The sequence below is a fragment of the Triplophysa dalaica genome, chromosome 18, assembly GCF_015846415.1.
Source record: "Triplophysa dalaica isolate WHDGS20190420 chromosome 18, ASM1584641v1, whole genome shotgun sequence".
In the NCBI taxonomy this organism is placed as follows: Eukaryota; Metazoa; Chordata; class Actinopteri; order Cypriniformes; family Nemacheilidae; genus Triplophysa; species Triplophysa dalaica.
In genome coordinates, this window is record NC_079559.1 from 64,770 (window position 1) to 87,399 (window position 22,630).

A 22,630-nucleotide genomic window follows, 5' to 3' on the forward strand; every position below is an offset into this window, starting at 1 on the left:
CTACAGTGGCATCGTCTGGGTGAGACGAGATGTTGTATCTGGGTGTCGTCAGCATAACAGGGATACGAGAAGCCATGAGCCTGTATGATGGGTCCCAAGGATGTCGTGTAATTTGACCGTTGCAAAGTCACAATTCTATGTCCTTCTAACTGCTCATGACTTTAGCTTGTTCCACTCTCAATGAGTCCTTCATCAGAAGATCCAGAGGAGAATGAACACAACACAAACACACACATCAGAACATCATGAAGAGTCACACATGAACAGTGTCATACAACATGAAATACAGCTGCAGTGATGTCAAGTTTTTGTCTTATAACCTGATGTGGACTTGTATGTAGGACATTATTCAGGGTTATTTAAAGACACCTGCAGTAAGTAGGCCAAGTGACACACACCGACTTCAGAGAGAACAAAATAGAAAGAAAAGATTTGTGGAAACAAGTTCAGTGACATATTTTACACACTTTACCTGGTTTACTGGAAGAGCCTGTGATGATGTGTACTCGTTGACTGTGTGACCGAAACACCAAACATAAGAACACATAAATCATCAAACAAGGAAATAAATAAACAGCATCTGACCATAGAGTCTAGAGGGGTATCGCAGAAAGCTGGTTATGTAACTTAAGCTTTAGGTCTTGTCTGCGCATCTGTGCACTTTTGATGAGTGTCAAGTGGATGTGGAAGCACAGATTAGGGATCATTTTATCATTTAAAAGAAACAATTCAAATTCAATTACATCGCAATTCAGCATTCACATCTAATTTTATTATGAGCTTAGTTGTTTAACCTTTTAAAATTAAATAATCCTTGAATAAAATAATGTAAGCTGTTATCATTTAATGCTGTATGTATTTATATTGATTACTGTATACTTTGAATTAGGTTTTTTTAAACATCTCCAAATGTCACTGGATGTATATGCACACATTATAATTTCAAATAGTTAAAGGATGTTAACAGTGAACACTCTTGTACACTTATTAGAAAACATTTCATGCATTGGGTCAAGGATTGTTGTGCCCTAATGGTCAGAGAGCCAGATTTAAAACTCAAAGGTTGCAAGCGTGATTGCCAGGCTTTAAGTAAAGGCTTTATTAGGTGATCAGCATACTCTTAACACATGTAAATTCGTTTAATAGCTTTAAACCCATTCACAAAATAAAATAAATCAAAAGACTTGGACTTGTCATTCTGACTGTATTCCTTAAAAAGATCCTCAGCCACCTCCTACAGTTCAGTTTTGGAATTCCTTTCTCCATGAGCCTTTCAGGATTGGCCTTTACACCTCTTTTAACATTTGGAAAGCCAGACTTTAAGCTAACAAAGTCAAACCTAAAAATGAAAATGGATGTATTTGAAATACATTAATTTAAAAGGAATATATAACATGACATATTGTACATGTAACTGTGGGCCTAACGTTTTATTCTCGGTCACAGCAGACCTTCACCCTCTAATGCAAATTAATTATCATGGTTAATGTTTACTGAAGTGTAAACAAGATTTGTTTAAATGATGACAACTTGAGCAGTTTCTACAATTGAAAGAGACTCCATTAATATCAGCAACTGTTCAAAAATAAAGCTGATACATTTCAAAGTAAGATTTCACAAAACCAAATAAAAGTTGTTTTTTAAGGAACAAAATATTGGTTCATAACAGTCTCCAGAATTAACAATGTCATTAAATACATGTAAAATACACTGGTAGGAAACCATAAACAAATAACAGTTACAAACAAATCTAAAACAGACAGCCATGATGAATATGTATTTTAAATATCTTATCACACAAATAATTATATATAGTTGCCTACATGTATCTGAACCATCTTTATATTTAATATCGTTTAAAGTTTTATTAACTAATAAGTTAAACAACAGGTTTCTTTTATTTTTATTTTAGCAATTTATACACCGATGCAGATTTAAGTTTTTGAGGATAACATTTTTTTAACGTTGTTTCAGTCAAAAACTTGAAGCTTCTTAACAGTCTCCATGGTGTGATCCCTTGGAAGTGTCTTCATGTTGTTCCTGTGAGCGAGAGTTAACTATATCTTTCGGGAGGTTGGTTAAACTTACCCTTTAAAGCTTGTTCTGGAACAGACATACCCCGAGTAAGCAAGATTTGGGTTCATCAACTCAGAGTTCAGGGTTTAGCTGTCGGTAAATTTACCCTGTTTCTGGAATACACCCCTGGAATCAGAAAAAACATCAATCTATGCTCCGAAGCACAAGTGTTCTATGTTAACAGAGTGATGTTACAAAAACAGAAGGCTTGTGTCTTTTTTAGGATTTCTGTGGATATAAATGGGCAAATCTGAAGGAGTCATAGTCAAATGATGAAGGGACAGCACTTCAAGAACGTAAAATAGTTAATTTCAATTCATTTTTTCTACAAACACAAAAATGCTTTCGAAACTAAGAGAGACATCACATGGGTAATTAAACTCCCAAATATTGACATATATATTGATATCAGTATTATGAAATCCTTTGGTAAAAACTTCAAGATGTTTTCATCTGATAGTTGATGTTGGCACGGAATTCCAAAATGTCCCATCAGGTGAGTCATGTACTGCTGCCCTAAACATACAGTTGAAAGAAAAAGTATGTGGTCTTCTAAGAGCTCTTTTGTGCGAGGCATGGTTCACATCACACAACGCTTCTTCAGAACAGCAAACTCAAAACTGGTGTGTGTTTTTTATTGGACAGGCCAGCTTTAATCAACACATCCAATCTCATCACATTGATTGGACCCCAGGTTGGCCGACTCCTGGCTCCAATTAGCTCTTGGAGAAGTCATTAGCCTAGGGTTTCACATACTTTTTCCACCCTGCACTATGAATGTTTACATGTTGTGTTCAATAAAAACATGAAAACGTATAATGTTTGTGCGGTATTAGTTTAAGCAGACTGTGTTTCTCTATTGTTGTGACTTAAATGAAGATCAGAACACATTTTATGACCAATTTATGAAGAAATCCAAGTAAGCCCAAAGGGTTCACATACTTTTTCTTTCAACTGTAAGACATTACAAAATGTTTCTTTTCCTTAGACATCCAATTTTCTGCTCAACATTTCATCACCGTTCTTTTAAGAAAGTCTGCAACATCAAATTGAACGGGCTGTAATATTTGTATCAAATTAAGAAACATTCTGACATCTTAGTAGTGCACCTGAAAAATATAAATGAGGCTTGTTTTGTTAATGTTAGGTACATCATTCAATGACATTGAAACATTAAGAGGTTCAGTCGAAGCATCAAAAGTGTTTGCGCACAGATCAGAATAAAGAAGAAGGAGCGTCAACATACAAGTGCAACAGAGGTTTATTGTCAAGGATGCTCTGAGGACATGAACAAGCTTTATGCCGTTGTAATATGAATGTCAAATCATTTGACAGCAATAAAGTGCCTCTGAAAGTACTGTACATGTGTGTGTCATTTACTAGTGTCTGTCAAAGAATCAAAAGCCCTTGAGTTCAAACTGCACAAATGAAGCCGAGATAAACTTCAACTACACTGAGCTGAAGAAGAGATGTGTTCATATCGCTCCATACAACATGCTGCGTCATTTAAAAAAAGGAGGCGAGTCAAAGTTAGTTTCTAGTTGTTACATCTCCTGTTTGCTCATGCCTGATCACTCCATTTCACCGTAAACATAATTAGAGTAACGAATGAAGACAGACAGAGGGGAAAAAAAAGAAAAACATCAACAGGCAGTAACACAGAAAAGTCTCAATATTCTTAGCCTGTGCATAGGAAGTATAAAAGCACTTATGGTATCTGCAAACATTAGTAAGCACGTCATGATGCTGGACTGTGAGGGGAGGGAGGGAGTCATGACAGCACGACAGCCAGAGCAGAACCACACAGCTCACCCACCCGAACCGTCCCGTCCCGTCCGTCCCCCTACCGTCTTTGCATAGACAGATCGATAAAAAGCGTGAAGAATCAAGTCATCCGAGCAAAGATGGTAGGAATCCGTCGTGCATGCATTAGGGCAGAAGAACAACTCCTGAAGTCCCAATCCCAGAAGTCTGTGCATCACTATCTGTGCAGCAGCACGAAGGCCTCCAGGCGCTCCGGGATGTTCCCCCGGTACGTCAGGCCGTGTTTAACGATGGCCCGAGCCGCCAAACACTGCAGCGTGGTATGATTGATGGGCTGAATCAGGTTCTTGGCCATCTCCTTCTCATCCAGCAGGTCGCACGCCGTCTGGCGGAAAGAATTGGTGCTGTCGAAATGCGTCCCGCAGGCGACCAGCAGGTTCATGATGTCGGGGTGGTTGTTGGAGGCGGCCACATGGAGGGGGCTGTTGTTGTCCTCGTCGCGTGAGTTGACGTCGGCACCACACTCCAGGAGTATGGACGCCACTTGGAACGAGGGAAACTTGCACACCGGGTAGCGACCCACACACGTGGTGTTCCTGTCCACGGCCAGGTGAAGAGGGCTGTAGCCGTTCTTGCCGGAGGGCTGCAGCTTGAGAAACCGGTAAATGGTCTCTTTCTTGAAGTGGTCCTCCTCCACAGTGCACGGCACCTTCTCCAGCAAGCAGATGAGATGAAGGATGATGGACAGCACCTTGCTGAGCTGGGCAGGGTCCGGGCCGGGCCGAGGCTGCTTGACGGCACGCTCAATCTCCAGAACGCTTTTGCTGAGGATCTCCATGAGGTCGTCAAAGGACACCGAGGTTCCCAGAAGGCCTTTGGCGCGGTCTTGCAGCATGAAGGAGAAGAGCTCGGCAAAAGACAGGAGGCTGCTGGCCGTCATGGGGCTCAGCGGGTCCAAGTTATTCTGCTGCATGTCCAGTGCGTACTTCCAAAGTTTGATGCAGCGTTCAAAGTTCCCCGAGTCGGCGTAGACGGCCCCTCTGTAGCGGATGTAGTAGGACGTGTCCGGGTGCGACGGGCCGAGAATGCGCTCTCGGATGAGCAGGGCCTGCATTCTCATGTCGTCGGGGTCGGCGATCAAGCTGTCCAGCTCCTCGAAAGTGTTAGCTTCTCTGGTGCAGTCGTATGCCGTTACCGGCTGCTCGGGCTCATTCTTGAGCAGGACTTGGTTAGAGTCGCTGTACCTCAGGTCCATGGCTCTCTTCCAGCACCTCAGCGCTCCCAGAAGATCCCTCTTTTTGTCCACGAACGTCGCCCCAAGCAATTCCAGGGCGTTAATGCGCTCGCTTCTGTCCGTCTGGGGGTGTTGCGTAAGAAAGTCCACGATGTTGGTGTGGCCCGTTACGCTGGCAGAGAGCAGCGGCGTCATCCCATAACCGTCCTTCTCCATGGTGGCTCCGAACTTTAAAAGCATCTTCATTATATCTAAACTCCCAGATTCGGCACAGTCGTGTAAAGCCGTGTTACCTAGAAAATAAGGCGGAGAGAAAGACGTCAGCAATCATCACTCAACATGGCATTGGTAAATCGGTTTATTGGCTCTCACTTAAAAGCAAAATTAAAGAGGTGCACAATTATTCACTTCAACCGCCCAACAAAACAACACAGTTGTTGCACAGTGACACGAGTCTAGGCCGGAACCGATGCTTCATCGAACCATGAGAGCGTTGTGGAAATTGATGGCCACACATTGAGTCAAAGAGAATAAATGAATTCTCCTACCTTTCACACTTCTCCTGTTCACATCGGCACCTTTCTCCAGCAGATACTGCGCAATCTCCCTGTGGCCTTTATAACATGATATCATGAGGCACGTGTGGCCGTGCCTGTTGGCCACTTCCAGATCTGCTTTGTGCTCCACCAGATATTTGACAATTTCCAAATGTCCATCGAAACAAGCGGCTCGCAGCGGCGTGGAGTTTGTGAGTGTCGTGCTGTTCACAGACGCGCCGTGACCCAGCAGCGACTGCACGACTTTTAAATGTCCAGCAGCTGACGCTGCCCACAGAGGGGGCGCGCCCTCGATGATCTCGCCATCGAAGTTCACGGAGCCTCCCACTTCCACCGGAGCACAGCAGCATTCGATGAGGTACTCCACCAGCTCCAGGTGCCCGTAACGGGCAGCCATCAGTAACGGCGTTGCTCCGTTTGTCTTCTCCGCCATCAGCTTCATCACGTCGTGATCCGTTTTGTTCTCCAGCAGTTTCTGGAGGAGTCTCAGTTTGCCGTCTCTGGCAGCGTTGAAAACGGCAGTTTTTAAATCCATGGCATAAGGTGCCCTGTGTCCTGCAAACAACACATGAGACAATCATGAGGACACATGAAACACTATGTTATTTTTGTGGAGGTGTCTCCGTAATGAATGTCGTTCTCTGAAATATCGCTGTCCTTCCAAAACCTCGGATTTCAACATTTTCAGGAAATGGAAACTTTTACATACTGTGATGTCAAAGTGGGCAAGCACTTTAAAACACTTTTATTGCTATGACATTCGCAAAACCCGCTGACAAACATTAAGAGTGACTTATATTATTGGTGGATGTCAAAAAAAAATCAAGAAATGTGGAGACACGAGGTTTCAGAAAGACAGCAGGGATATACAGTCAGTATGGCAGAATAAATAAAAGTCCCTTCATAAGTTGCACAACATCAAGCAGAGTATAAAACAGACTTCAAAAGAACAAAATAAATGAAAGCATAACATACAGATGTGAGAAATGTTAATCAAGTTTAAGGAGAAGAGGGAAATGATGACTTCTCAAAAAAGCGTCTGCTAAATGCCTCAATGTAAATGTAAAAGAACCATAATTTGCTCAATAATACAGTTTAGAGAACAACATGTGACAACATTCACTGTCTCGAGCCCACACGACAGTTTTCACCATGTTTTAATATCACTCGTAAAATTCTTGTTATTGACCCGAACACACCGAATATGTTACGTTCAGTATTTGGTACGAACAGGAACAAACAGACTTTATCGGGTCGTAGTTTGACATGTGCAGGTTTCGCAGAGACTCCTGTACATCTGTTCTATTGTTAGGGATATGGCTGTATTGTGTGTGAGTTTATTTTGTTACTGTTGCTACAGTTACTGCGTGTGTTTATGGTTTATTTTGATGTTCTCGTCGGGTTGAAGGCCGCGCGCGTGCACAGCACTCACCTCTCGCGCGCACTGGATCTTTCACGCTGTTTTCAGATCAGACGTCTTGATTTATCTTGTAATGGTAGATTTCTTCGTGTCGAGATGCAGGACGATGTTGTTCGCCGATACTGTGAAGATACCTCAGCTCATTCCCGAGTCAACATAACAGAAAATGATAAAAATAGTGTCGCTGCGGATCTTCCCTCCCCCGCTTCAGCAGCTTCCTGTAACATGGAGCGATTAAACAAACACGACCCGAACGAAAACACCTGCCAACTACACACCTAAATAAACAAACATCGTCCTAATTTTAATGTCCATTTCTGTGTGTTGTAGTCGTCGGTTTGTTTTCAGCTCGACTGTTGCTCTGATCGCTGCTGAGGTTTTTTCAGTCTGTAACAGCGACCAACGGTTCCGTCCCATTTCGAGTGATTGACAGGCCGGTCGCCCAATCAGCGTCTTCACTCACCGTTTCCCATTTAAAGGTAAACCTTACAGTCACGACACGATCTCGAGCGCTTTTAGTAACACGATCAGTGTTCGGCTTGATGTAGTATTGAAGTGAGAGGAAATATTATTCTTTCAAGTAAATGTATGTGCTTATACAATTCCAGAAAAAAAATATTTTGACAACAGCAACAAAGGTTATAGATAATCTCAAAGCTATTATTATTATACAGACTATATTTAGTGGGAGGTGATTTCAACATGATGATTATAGATTGACAGGCCTCTAATTGAACGGTTCTCCTGTCCACACTATTATTACACATTTTTGTGTATCCAATTTTTTACAAGATATTTGGAAATATTTTGTCTTTCCAGACATTTTTCATGGTTTAAACCCAAAGCCATTTCAAGATATAGGATTGATTGTGGCTCTGTTTTGACTTAAACTCAAGTTATGTGACAACATGTGATATTTCTACAAGAAAGAGATTGATTGTTGTAGTAAACATAATTTGTCAAAAGACAAACTTAAAAACCCAATAAACTTCAGTCCACCTTAGATGCATTGTGTATTAAAAATGCAAAAGGGACCTATGTGAGATCCTGGGCTCAGTGGCTGGAAGAGGCTGAGATGAGCACCGCATATTTTATTCATTTAGAAAAAAGGAGATAAGACAGAAATTCGGACAATTGATAGTACATTTAAGGAAATGTGTGAAGCAGATTTAGCTATAAAGAGCTTGATGCAGCAATTAACCCTAGTAAAAATGGTAAATCACCCGGCCCTGATGGGTTAACCTTAGCCTTCTGTACGTTTTTTGGGACGATCTTTTTAATTTTGTTACCAAAACCAGTTAATGATTGAAGGTTGTTAGACAACCTATACACCCCGTTACACTCCTCAATACATTTAATAAATGACCCACTAACCCTTCTAGATTAAAATGTGGAAAAGAGCAAATCATTGGTGATTCATGATCAGGTTTTCTAGAAGACGGGTCAATTAATAACAATATCACATAAATTTAAGATAGGATTGATTAACATAAGGATGATGGGATTATTCTATTTCTGGATTTTTAAAAAGCATTTTACATATTAGAATATTCTTACATTTACATTTAGGCATTTGACAGATGCTTTTATCCAAAGCGACTTACATTGCTGTATCCTATACATTTTACATAGGTATTTGCAATCCCCTGGGATCGAACCCACAACCTTGCGTTGATAACGCAATGCTCTTAACACTGAACTACAGGAAAGCTTCTTTCATTTTGCAAACACTTAAATACTTTGGTTTTGGTCCAAAGTGTATGAATGTTATTAGTATGGTATATAGAGATATTAATAGTTCAGTTGCTCTTTCTCAAGGCACTTACCCAAGATTAAATGTGAAAAAGGGTAGGGATGTAGACAAGGGTTAGGCATCCTACATCCTAGACAAGGATGTAGTAGCTCACCTTTGTTATTTATTGTGGTTGGCTGAAATGTCGTCAATTTTGCTTAAAATGGGTAATATATCAGGTATTATTAGGATGGGAAATCATTTAATTACAAATAAACAGCAAATACCCCCCACACTTTAGTATATTAAGATTTTGTCAGATGCTTTAGGATTTAAATTAAATGGGACAAATGTGAGCTAACGGCCATCCGTGATCAGCAGACTCATCAATTTACATCCCAATAAAAAACAGGTTCAATACTTAGGCATTTGGATATAAAAAGCATGAGTGATTTAGAAAAACTAAAAACAGACAATAATGTAAGTAAATGTAAATGAATTATGAATACTTTGCTGCAGAGGGATACGGTATAACCATTTTTGTAAGAATTCAATTGACGAAAGTGGAGAGTCTTTCTAGATTCAATTATCCTTGTTTTTTCGTCTTTCGGAAAAGAAATAAACAAAATAAACTTTGATTTGGTATGGAAAGGTTATTACATATGTAAAAATGATATGACTAAAGCTCATGAAGGAGGAGGCCTTAAAGCAGTTGACTTCCACAGTATGAACGGAGTGATCAAACTCAAATGACTGCAATCATTTATTAATAATGAATCCTCATACTGGTTAAACATTTCTAAGTCTTTAATTAAAACATTTGGGGGTATAAAGTTTCTACTACAAATGTGACTTTGAAATTTAAAAATTACATGTCAAACTGTCTGCTTTCATCAGCAAGTATGGAATAGAAGTTGTGATTCAAGCATAACTTTAGCCTTCATTTAATGTCAATTTGGAATAAGAGATATAAAACAGTGAATAACAAGTGTTTGTTTATTGATGAATATGTGGCAAAAAGGTATATGCTCAGTCATGCATGTTTTAGATCATTTTGGAAATATTTTGAGTCACAAATGTTTCATGAGAAATATAATTTAAAATGCTCTTTAACTACGATTTAATGATTGAGAAAATTCCCATTCAAATGATCAATTTAATACAATTATTCCTGTTACCCCTAAATGAAAAGATACAAATTTTGAATTATCCACATCCTGCAAGAGAATGTTTAAGATTAAAATTTAGGGTTAGAGACTTTTTGTCAAATATGTAAAATTGATGTATAGAAACTATGTTTCTTTCTGGATTGATGCATTTGAATGGAGGCAACAGAAAATACCTGCAAGATTAACAATATCATAAACATATATATACATATACAGTCGTGGCCAAAAGTTTTGAGAATTACATAAATATTGGAAGTTGGAAAAGTTGCTGCTTAAGTTTTTAGAAAAAACAATTTGCATATACTCCAGAATGTTATGAAGAGTGATCAGATGAATTGCATAGTCCTTCTTTGCCATGAAAATGAACTAAATCGCAAAAAACCTTTCCACTGCATTTCATTGCTGTCATTAAAGGACCTGCTGAGATCATTTCAAGTAATCATCTTGTTAACTCAGATGAGAATGTTGACAAGCACAAGGCTGGAGATCATTATGTCAGGCTGAGTGGGTTAGAATGGCAGACTTGACATGTTAAAAGGAGGGTGATGCTTGAAATCATGGTTCTTCCATTATTAACCATGGTGACCTGCAAAGAAACGCGTGCAGCTATCATTGCATAAAAATGGCTTCACAGGCAAGGATATTGTGACTACTAAGATTGCACCTAAATCAACAATTTATAGGTTCATCAAGAACTTCAAGGAAAGAGGTTCAATTCTTGTAAAGAAGGCTTCAGGGCGTCCAAGAAAGTCCAGCAAGCACCAGGATCGTCTCCTAAAGAGGATTCAGCTGCGGGATCGGAGTGCGACCAGTGCAGAGCTTGCTCGAGAAGGGCAGCAAAGAAGCCACTTCTCTCCAAAAAAAACATCAGGGACAGATTGATCTTCTGCAGAAAGTATAGTGAATGGACTGCTGACGACTGGGGCAAAGTCATATTCTCCGATGAAGCCCCTTTCCGATTGTTTGGGGCATCTGGAAAAAGGCTTGTCCGGAGAAGAAAAGGTGAGCGCTACCATCAGTCCTGTGTCATGCCAACAGTAAAGCATCCTAACACCATTCATGTGTGGGGTTGCTTCTCATCCAAGGGAGTGGGCACACTCACAATTCTGCCCCAAAGCACAGCCATGAATAAAGAATGGTACCAAAACACCCTTCAACAGCAACTTCTTCCAACAATCCAACAACAGTTTGGTGAAGAACAATGCATTTTCCAGCACGATGGAGCACCGTGCTATAAGGAAAAAGTAATAACTAAGTGGATCGGGGACCAGAATGTTGAAATTTGCCGAGTCGAATTGCAGAGGTCCTGAAAATGAAGGGCCAACACGGCAAATACTGACTCTTTGCATAAATGTCATGTAATTGTCGATAAAAGCCTTTGAAACGTATGAAGTGCTTGTAATTATATTTCAGTACATCACAGAAACAACTGAAACAAAGATCTAAAAGCAGTTTAGCAGCAAACTTTTTGAAAACGAATATTTATGTGATTCTCAAAACTTTTGGCCACGACTGTATAACATTTGGTTTTTATAATTAAAAGCAAAGATCTTTTGTGGTGAATAGTACTTCTTTTATTGAAATTCTATATACATGCATGAACATTTTTAAAAGTCCCCCAAGTTGTATGGTTTTTCAAGGGGAGTTTTCTTTATATGTTCATTGATTTAAACAGGTGAATAATACAAAAGTTAAATATTTATATTCTTTGTTGATAGATTTTGGCTTTACAGTGTGATTTTAACAGCATTTCTTTCCTTTTTTTTATTTGTTTAATTTTTTGATGTTTGTTTATGTAATGTATGTGGGAATTTATGGTGCACAGTTCACTACAGGTTGCATGGGATGAATGTTGTTATTATCTTTTTGTTGTCAATCAAAAATCACAATAAAGGATAAATAAATAAAAACACGATCAGTTACTAAACGATAGTAGTAGTAGAATTATCTGACGATTATTTAATATTTCACTTATTAAAAGAATTTATTGAATTGATCTAAATCAATCTTTTACCTTTATAAATTATTATTGTAAAATAAACGCCTACTGTTGGCGCCCCCTAAAGGTAAAACGAGAAATTGCTGAGCAACATTCGAAATCGTTCTGAGATCAGTCCACTTTAAAGGGATACATCACCCAAAGTGAAAATTCTGTCATCATTTACTCCCATTCCAGTTTTTTCAAATGTGATTAAATGTATTGGTTCTGTTGAACACAAAAGAAGATATTTTGAAGAATGTAGGACACCAAACAGTTCTTGGGCACTATTGACTACCATTGTATTTTCCTACTTTAGGAGTCAATGGTTGTTTAGATCTGTTTGGTTAGAAGCGTTCTTCCAAATATCTTTCTATGTGTTCATCAGAACACAGACATTTACACAGATCTGGAACAACAGGAAGGTGAACAAATGATGACAGAATTCTCCTCTTTGGGGGCAGTATCCCTTTAACATCATACATGACCAAGACAAAAGTAAACAGGTTTTATTGAGTTTATTTTTCCACACAACTGTAGCAATTGTTAAAAAACAATTGTGGTAAAATTCATATGGATCAATGTGTAGAGTTTTCGGTTTCAAGGTGAGAAACGATGTTTTGCTGAGAGAGCAAAATAATCTAGATATTGAGAAAATGGCCTTTGAAATTGTTAATCAGGGCCACTGTAGCAGGACATCCACTCACAAAAATAAAGTTTTGATAGATTTATCGTTGGAAATAAAAAACAATATTTTTGGCATAAAAGAAAAATCAATAATTTTGACCCATAAAAATGTTCACGTGCTACTCAAGACTAGTTTTGTGATGCAGGGTCACCTAAATCCACAACATGCTGCTGCTGCACATATATGAATTCATCCGGCCGCATGCTTCTATACAGGTGGAGCAGGGGAAGGAGGAGGGTTCCTGAAACAGGCTGTACTGCTACAACAATCACTAACTGAGATTTAAATGTAAAACAGCAAGCTCATTGGCCGCTGATACGGAAGGAACCAATGGTGTAGTAAAATTATGTCAGACAGCCACAACTTACTCTGTCATTTATATACTTCTCACATCTGAATATTTGAAATAATTCTCTCTACAGTATAGATAGATGTGCAAATTTTCAGGATTTTTTTAGTGATATGAAGAGACTGTACATTTTCTTCCAGAGATTTATTACCCCAAACAAACAAGGTAAAGAAATAAATGCAGCACTATTAAAAGGAAATGAAAATATAGCTAACACACCAATTACACCAACGTCATGAAAAGAACAATACGCCTAGAAAAACCATCAGCGGAAGAAAGAATGGCTCCACAAATAAACCACATGAAGTTCTATTGCAGTCCTAACAGACAGTGGATCCAGTTAGAGTCAACTGAAGTCTAAAGATGATGAGCACAGAAACTTCAGCGGCGCCTCCAGCAGATCTACTATGTCTATACATTCTTCTCACACTTCACACGTAAAAATCCAACACACACCCACAAAATAAATTATATTTAGTCTCATTTTCACAATTGAAACGATTATTTGTTGTAAATGGAACATACAGCTCACAAACGGGAAATAAAGTCAGGATGTTGTTTGAATAACCTTAAAAAAAGTATCATGATGTGAGCCTGCGAGTGATGTCGATCAGCCATGAGCCTCCGTGAGCTTTACGATCCCACACGAGTTGTTGTGGTTTTCTTGTCAGAAAAGAAACTTCTGAGAAGAACGACTTGACTGATACTGACCACTAACAGAATGAAAGCCTCGCCGATAGACCAGAACGCCACTCTGGTGTTGAGATCCTCCGCTCGGCTGCGCCCCTGCGCCTCTCTCAGGCGGAAGTGCGTCTGATAGTCGATCACGGATTTTAAAGCCTCGTGAATAGACACGCACGCAGACTCCATCTGAAAGACAGTGACATGTTCCCATCAGCTTGCTTGACACGACCATAAGATAAATGACAAAGGGAAATGTCGTTTTGATCTTTTGATGAGTAAAGAGTTACAGTTATCTTGCTTCTGTGGTTGTATATCAGGGTCGTGCACATATATGCAGTTCAACAGTGTTTTTAGATCCATCACAGAATGACTGGACTCAACATCTACACATCACATCACATCACATCACATTTATATATTTGTCAAAGCCACTTACAGTGTTCTCTACACATCTATCTCTGTGTGTGTTTCCTGATAATGAAATACACAAGACTGGGGAAACTTTACGTATCCAACCGCCGTCAGACCACGACATGCAGGTCCAAAACTTCAGTGTGTTTGTGAATCACCTGTGTTAAAGCTGTGACTCTGTTCTCGTTGGGGAACAGAGGAGGATCGTCACCCACTTGAAAGTCAAAGTACACCGTCTTGTGTGTGAAGGTAGAGAACTCATTGCTGAAGCAGAACTTAAATGTGCCGTTTCTCGCCGCTGTGAAGGTAAAGCTGTCGTACTGTTTCTTCATCTCTTTATAGAGGACGGTGCCATCAGGGTCCTCGAGACGACAGTCAACATCATAGTGTCCTCCTGTCACCACCTGCACAGAAAACACACACGGTGACACCAGACCCTTCACCCATCTCTGATAGCATTTCCGGATTTATTTAAGTGTGCTTGGACACACAAGGAATGTGTCTTCGTGACCGAAGCTTCCAGTGCCAGACAGGTTAAACCAGTGACAAGGCACAGGTGACAACAAGTACAAATAGAACATGTGACAAAAAGCGCAATATTAGACAAAATGACAATAGGCACTTTATTGTATGAACAGATGTGCCAAATACAAATGATACTTGTGTTATATTCAAGTTATGCTGTGGAATGTGGAAAGCTGAATCAATAACATATGTTTAATAAATATGAGTATGTCATATATATAGTTGTGTATTGCACATGTTTTTACTACACAATAGAAGAACATTTATCTGTTCATGAGGCAGATGGGTGTTCTGGTGCTCTGGGTTTCAAACAGAAAGGGTGCGGGGTTCAGAGAGCTCTTTTACTCACTCTGGATGAGTAGAGTTCTTTAGCTCGTTTACCTGGAACTCAAGAGTACACTTAGTGCCAATGATGACGTCTTCATAGAAACACTGCTTGGCGTTGTCCGGGAGCTCAAACGTGAGTTCAGAAGCGCGCGCGCATGCGAACAACAGCAGCAGAACCCAACCCAACATCATCATCATCTTCTTCATCCTCACCTGCAGGTCACATGTCAGTCGAATTCATTTAGTCTTATTACATCACGTTTCGTCAATACAGTAACGTTAATAATCTAACGCTAGAGCTCCAGTTGTGCTACTGTTAACCCCAAATCACGCGACGATAAATAATCGCAGCTCACTGCTGCGCGCGCCCACCGCGTTCTAACACAACCATACAAACAAATGTGAAACAATCCGTAAATTAAAGCATCAACTTTAAAGCAAAACACCGACGAATATATCCTCAGTGCGGCTTACCTCAACACCAGACCGGAAGCAGGAAGTATTTTGATCGGTGACATAGCACGTAACGTTGCGTAATTACGTCACAGAGAGCGAGCGTAAGAATATTGGCTAGCGTGTTCTTATAAAATGTAATGATGTCGTTACATTGAATAAAATGACTTGTATGACAGTAACAGCATTTAGGAATTTCATGGTGTTGCTTGGACAAACTTAGAGTTTATTGTTTTATTAAAAATAGGTTTTTAAGAGTGTGTGATGTTGATCTGACCAGCAGGGTGCGCCGTTGAGCTCTCTTATATCCTGATGATGATGTGGCGTTTTATGAGTCATTTAAGTCAGTACTAAAAAAAGAAATGCATGAAAACATCTCTCATTCTGGAAAAGGCAATGAATAGAAGGCAAGATCTATCTTCTGTTATTAAGTATCATGTGTATAAAATAATATCATGTTGCCTCATTTTTTCATTCATTTATTTATTTTATGTTCAGTGTTTATTGTATTTGTATGTTGAAGGTTAGGGTTACACATTCATGATGTGTAGTTCAAATTCACTATAGATTTACATTTAGCAGACGCTTTTATCCAAAGTGTCTTACAGAGAGTTCAGGGAACCATAAAGCGATAGAAATTTGTTGGAAATGGAAAGACATCACTGGCCATATTATGTCAAGTGGAGTTGTTTTTTTACATAGGAATTTATATATTCTGATATAAGGATACTACTGTTTTTGGCAAAGGAGTTATTTTGATGTTTTTAATCTCACATGAGCTGCACACGGGTTACTGCCATCTGATGGACATGAATGCACTGAAACTAACACTACATTGAAACCAATTGAATGAAATGATCTGTTTTAAGCAGTCATAGTATATGTACATTCGCAGTCGGGTAAAGCAAACATCTGTTTGGCTCATATGGTTCAATGTGAAATAATTCATCTGAGTTCATCTGAAGAGGACTGAAGGTTCATCAGGCCACATAATCTTGTCCACTTTATCTAAATGTGTTTACAGCACACTGTATCTTATTTTATTCATTTATTATTTTATTAGCTGGACACAGAATGGAAGATGTTTTGATCACTACGATGGGCCGAACACTAACAGGTTGGTCTGAGGTGACAGAAATCTAATACATGTGATCCCGTCACTTCACTTTCAGTCTAGTACGTTCAACATCGTTGCGAGTGTTTGGATAATAAATAGGATCTCTCTTTAAACAGATACACATTGCTGTAAAATCATATGTCCTTACCTTGAAACTTTTGAGATATGAACAGATCAAGTTTTCCATCGATAACCTTTTTTCTGTTTGACTCATTGGTCTCATGAATAATGAAGTAAGTGGAAGTTATTAATTGATATATTTCTTTGGCTTTTATGGTTCCTGCTTCTAACATAAGTGTCCTGAGAAAACGACATAAATGACAGATAAATGTGTTTTATGAGGATTTTCACAAGTGGTTCCAGATATGACCATGACAGATTTATGTGGATGTTGAGATCAAACACAGTCAAACGGTGCTGTTCGTTCCCAAATATCTCTGTGCCTGCTGAGGAGGGCATGTACACTTATGGCATTGATGTAATCTCTCTGTGTTGCTCACTTCTGCTTCAGATATTGCGAGTTGGTACGTGACAGAATTCCTGTTTGGTTTGGGCTCAAGGTTCTTGCCGTATTGATTTTGCTGGCACATTATTAATAAAACGGTCCATTGGGAGAGTGCCAGAGCGAGTCCTGCACATTACACAACTCCAGATTGTGTTTTGTGGCTGCGTTCCAAATCACTGAGACACCACAAAGGCCATTCACAGCTTATTTAGGAAAAGTGCGACTTTAATCTTTCTGTGTTCTGCGCTCCAGTATCAGTCAATGGGTCAAAGGGTTTCACAGAAAATGATGTGCTGTAATTGTTAGCATTTGTTTTGTTCTAAAAATAGTTTATTTCTTAGATGTTTTTGTTGAAGACTGAAACAATTCTTTGGCGTTGTGATGGACTGTGAATGTTTTCACAGATTAATTTGGAAGCTAAACTCCCTCCCTCCCGACCCTGCTCCCCCCTCTCTTGCCCCATGCACCACTAAACTCTGACCCCCCCACACACAACATACACTGACCCGCACTAGTCACTTTATACAGCATTGGACTGCTCACAACCTCATTCAGCTTCGGTCTGCCCCTCTTCAACCACCTCTTCTGACAGGTTAAACAAGACTGCTCTCTTGTCACTTTAAAGAAAGTAATAAGGTCTTTGGACTCCCTCACATCTCTAATGTTGAGTATTCCACTGGTTTGCACTCTATCTGACATTACCATCGTCTTTTTCTTTTATATTAAATATCCTTGCTTGTAATAGTTGTTATTTACTTATATATAATAAATTGTATTTATCTGTATATTTTTTATATATGTATTTTGATTCTGTGTAGTGTTGTTTGCATGCACCATGGGTCTGAGAGGAACGCAAATTCAATCCTCTAAATGTATGTACTGTACATGTGGCAGATTGACTAAGGCAGACAAACAAAATAATAATAAAATAAATGATGAACTGCTGTGAAAGTCAGCTATGAGAAAGAAGAACGTCTAGTTGCAGCAGACTTGTCATAACATTAGCAAGTGAAGAATACCTCCTACTGTAAAAAAATCGGTTTTTACATGAAATCACAGTCACTTTGAAAAATAAACTTGAAAAAATTTATACTGACTTAAAACATTGAGTTGAAAGTTCAGTTGACTCATAAAGCTTATTTTATTTAACTTGAATATTGAATGAAGCTAAGTTGATTATATATATATATATATATATATATATATATATATGTGGATAATATAGCTTTAATGTGAGTGTGTAAAGGTTCAGAACCCTGCAGTATATGAGAGCATAAAAACAAAATTATTAACACACTTTATTAATGCATTAGTCAAAAAGAGCTATTTTACAGAAATTATACTTCTAGCAGGCAAGATTTGTGACGATGACAATACACAAAAATCGGTCAAATATTTGAAATACTCATGCAGGTTAAGCACTTGATTTACGTCAGCATTAATAAAAAATAACTTTCCATCTAAGAATCAATTTGATTCTAAATAAAAGACAACAAGGCCCAATTTGTATGCTTTTCTGTCAATTACTGGCACCAGGATTCATGATTATAACTGAATGTTCATCAGGTGGACATCTGAACACACTTGAAACAGAAATCAGTAGAAAGTGCTGCATTACACTGATGGTATTATTTCCATTTGGCTCGAATAAAAGACTAACGGTTTCTTCTCATAAATGACACACTTCGATCAAACAGCTCTCATCCGTAACAGTACAATAGAGGAATTACTGGCAGGTCACATACACACAGGAATGAAAGCCACGGACAAAGAAGAGATTCACGGCTTCACTAATGCAGCTATTCATACTTCAGCAGCGTTTGGAAATGTGAATCTAGGCCACGATTAAACATCTCTCATTACCAATACCACTCTTTTCCCATCATCCTCTGCAAATCTCTTAAAGTGTTGAATCATGGTTTAAATGCTGCAGCCGCTTCAATTTTTTGCTATAAAAAAGTCAATGTCGCCTGTGAGCTCGGTGGAACGTCGTCTCAGTTGTTTTCTTGTGAAATGGTCGTTTCCTGGGAGAAATGGAACGAAATGGAAATGCGGTTAACAGAAGGAACCTTTAATTAAGCTTGAAATGAAGAAAACACAGAGCAAGGACGAGCTGTTGATACGTTCATATCTTATCTTATCAAAGTTCTCCTCTGATGTCGAAACACTTTTGTCCAGACAGCAATGTCCTCTAAATAAACTTATGCAACGTCTGAATGAATGATAAGTTCAGTGTATGGGAGCACATGTGTAAGACATTAAGCTCCATACATCTGGAGGACTGGAAAACTCTTTCAGGATTCTATTGGCTGGCCCGCGAGGGGGTTTGACACCCGAGGCTTAACGCTGACGAATGGAATGTGTTGAAAGAACATACAGCACAACATCAATATAATGTCCCTTCAGCTGTGTGAAACTCTATGAATGACTAATGTATTGATAAGATTCTTATCAGGGGATGAACTTTCAGTGTTTCAGGATTCATTCATTCACTCAAAACATCTTTACAATCAGAACAGCAGCATCAAACTGATGATGGATTCAATTCTTTTCTTTCTCAGATTATCTGCCTAAAAACATGACGTTGGGTTTAAGTTGAATATTTTACCACTAGAATAAGAGACTTCTTTGCCAAACTTACATATGGTGTCCTCTCTCCGAATTTACTCCAGAAAGTCATTTTGACGCTGTTTTTGTGTCCTGTTCTCTGGTCGAACGTCTGGCACGTCTGAAAGGGGGGGCTGTACAGATGTAAACTAACTGCACATTCCGTGTGACTGACGTTTTCCACCCGATGAAGACCGATGGAGTCTGAAACAACAGTTCCACTCATCATTCTATTGCTCTTATAATAATGATGGATCACTTCTGTGTGCATCATCGTCACTAAACAACATGTACAGTTTCACTCTCACCATTAATGTATGCACACTGGTTTTCCAGCAAGATCTGCTGAGTTTTCTGGACCATACCGCCCTGCAGTTTTTGATCAGGCCACTCAAATAAAGTTTCTTTCAGTTGTCCCTGAAGAAGTTTCAGGAAACAGTGGGAGTCTGTGTGGTCGTGGATGCTGCTGCGATGATACCAAACACAAACAAACTCAACAACAACAAAAAACTAAAATATATTTGTTGCTTTGTTTTGTTCGCGTATGTGCGTGTTTTAAACAGATCCCACAGCAAACGCTATTTTTTCTAGATTCCATATAGCATTTATTAACGTGTTTCAGTATGTTATCTCTCTTTATGACTGTGATAAATGAAATACATTGAACTCTTTTATCAGGTTATTATCAGATTGTTAATATTATTACAAATTTCGGACTCATGTATTGTGTTTAATTATTAATCAACAACAACTAAGCTTTAATTTGTATTTGTCGTTTATCACTTCATCTCTAAGACAATACTGTCTTCTTACCTGCCATGTCCTTCACCCCAACATAAAATCATGAGGTTGAATTTGTCATTTCCCTCATCAACAAGATTCCGGGTGTACCTACACACACACACACACATACACACATATCCAAAATATTATGTCAAGTGTATATTGTTCAGCACTCGATCAGATACATACTGTCAGTCAACTTTGGTTTTATCATATTGATATTAGATCAGTGTTTTTTGTGAATTAGACTTCGCTGCTCACACTACTCAAATTCCACATCTCCGATTCAACTTAACTGTCTGAACGAGAAGAATTCGGTGCGAAACCGAAAGTGTTTGGGACACAATGAGTCATCATGACATCAGTGGAAGGATGCAGAAGAGAACTGGATGTACTGGGAATGTGATGCTCGTCTGTGTTTATCGCCAATCCATTCTATTTGGAACGGTTAGGGTGTGCGTCCAGAGCTGAGCTCTGATTGGTCTCCATGCGATCGATTCCGACCCGCCCCCTAGCCGAAGCTCCGCCCATCGAGTCCCGCACAACATCGGCGGAGGAAAAAACTCCCGTGAGCGTTTTCTGCGTAAACATCTTCACATCGCGTGTGCTTCACAAATCAACATCACAACGAGGATTCTGCTTTTCTCCATCATTTTGATAAAGAAAACTGTTCAAATGTAATGCGTGTTCGTCACATAAGCATCAACACACACTAACGCGTTTACAACATGCAACTGAGCAAAATAACCCTGATGTCTGTAAACATACTTTCTTTAAACTGTTTGCATCAACTTAGAAACTAAGCAATCTTAAATAAATGCATAATTAAATATACCTGTACTGGTCAAATTTGGCGAATTTCATCCATTCGTGTGGGTTACTTTCATAGGCTTCCATGATGCTCTGCACCTCCTCCACATTAATGCAGTCACTTTCAAAAATCTTGTGGAGAGTTTTTATCAAATCATCCAAAGTTTCTGGTTTGATGACTTCGGTTTGCTCCATCTTCTTTTGTTGTGCTGATGTTTCAGTCTGTCTCACTGAGCGACTTCAACCTTTTATACATTCACGCAGAACTTTAATGGACTGTACCACTGCGAGCTCGAGCAATTCACCCACATTTAAAACAAAGCATAACACAAACACATTAAGACATGCAGTGGGTTACGCTAAATATGACAATACAATCTAATGAAACATATAATGGTCTAGAACGTTGTTTTTTTTCATTTATTTCTCTTTCCTACGCATCCCCCCCGCCAATACAGATTGGATTTACCAAGGGGAAGGTGGAGGGGTGGTGGTGGTGATAGTGTGTGTGTTCATTCACATTTCACTGTCTGTTGAAAAGAGCAGCAAGATTTAATCGCATTTTGTCCAATAGAGTGTAATGTAAAGTGTTGTCATTCTAATAGCGAAAAGAATAATTGAATAAAAAGTCATGCTTTATAATTATTAATTAGATGATTATTGTTTTGTGATGAAGAGTATGCAGGCGACAATATTATTAGAGGTCATGGAAGTTATTTTAAAAAACAAACATTTACTTTCTTTAGGAACCTATACGATTTAATATAAGTTCTAATACAATTCTCCATATGAGGGACATACAAGTAACAATTACAATGCACAAATGCACAAACAATCTGAAAAGAAAACATTTCCAAAGTAATATATATTGCGGCGCGAGTAATGGGAGTGATGTTTCGTTCAGTCAAAGTTCTTGTGTGTTCGCTTTGCCTCGGTTAAGCTCTCGCGCCATCACGCGGCGGTTCTTGACACATTCTGGGCACATGACGTCATAGCTAATGTCTTTTCCCATACATTTACATTTACATTTTATCAGCAGACAGTGGAAAATGAACCTTGTTTTTTTTTTGTTACAATTAACCATGTTTTTTTGGTGAACTGATTACTTAGGGGAAATCACGTTTTTATTACACTAACCATCGTTTACTATGTTTTTTACAAAAAACATGATTTTCAAAACCACGGTTATTTTGTGTTAACAATTGTTTTACTACAGTAACCATGTTCTTTTTTTTTGGTGCCGTCACACCATCACTCTCGGCTGCCGGCACCTGTCACTGAAGGACGGGTTCTCTGGGCTCGGGCCGTATGCATTCCGGCTCATCGTATTTTATTTGAACTTGAATTACAAGCATAAACAAAAAAGCCCTTTCTGTAAAATTCAATTTAATATAATAAATACTTTGGATTATGAGCTATGGGATACATAAACAGAGAGTAG

At 38.9% G+C, this 22,630-nt stretch overlaps 3 protein-coding genes across 3 annotated transcripts; all 3 read right to left on the minus strand.

Moving 5' to 3' along the window:
- Nucleotides 1-3,319: 3,319 nt before the first annotated feature.
- fem1c (fem-1 homolog c) lies at nt 3,320-7,458 on the minus strand. Its single transcript, XM_056729986.1, has 3 exons — nt 7,064-7,458; nt 5,623-6,186; nt 3,320-5,367 (listed from the first exon to the last, which is right to left on the minus strand). Exons 2-3 carry the CDS (start codon nt 6,164-6,166, stop codon nt 4,058-4,060), a joined length of 1,854 nt encoding a protein of 617 aa, XP_056585964.1. The 5' UTR covers nt 6,167-6,186; nt 7,064-7,458; the 3' UTR covers nt 3,320-4,057.
- Nucleotides 7,459-12,433: 4,975 nt separating this feature from the next.
- On the minus strand, nt 12,434-15,422 carry tmed7 (transmembrane p24 trafficking protein 7). Its single transcript, XM_056730086.1, has 4 exons — nt 15,389-15,422; nt 14,969-15,127; nt 14,221-14,466; nt 12,434-13,837 (listed from the first exon to the last, which is right to left on the minus strand). The coding sequence occupies exons 2-4, from the start codon at nt 15,119-15,121 to the stop codon at nt 13,601-13,603; spliced, it is 636 nt and encodes a 211-aa protein (XP_056586064.1). The 5' UTR covers nt 15,122-15,127; nt 15,389-15,422; the 3' UTR covers nt 12,434-13,600.
- Nucleotides 15,423-18,269: 2,847 nt separating this feature from the next.
- On the minus strand, nt 18,270-21,419 carry cdo1 (cysteine dioxygenase, type I). The gene is made up of 5 exons (XM_056730104.1): nt 21,215-21,419; nt 20,410-20,487; nt 19,905-20,062; nt 19,631-19,800; nt 18,270-19,013 (listed from the first exon to the last, which is right to left on the minus strand). Exons 1-5 carry the CDS (start codon nt 21,382-21,384, stop codon nt 18,984-18,986), a joined length of 606 nt encoding a protein of 201 aa, XP_056586082.1. The 5' UTR covers nt 21,385-21,419; the 3' UTR covers nt 18,270-18,983.
- Nucleotides 21,420-22,630: the final 1,211 nt, after the last annotated feature.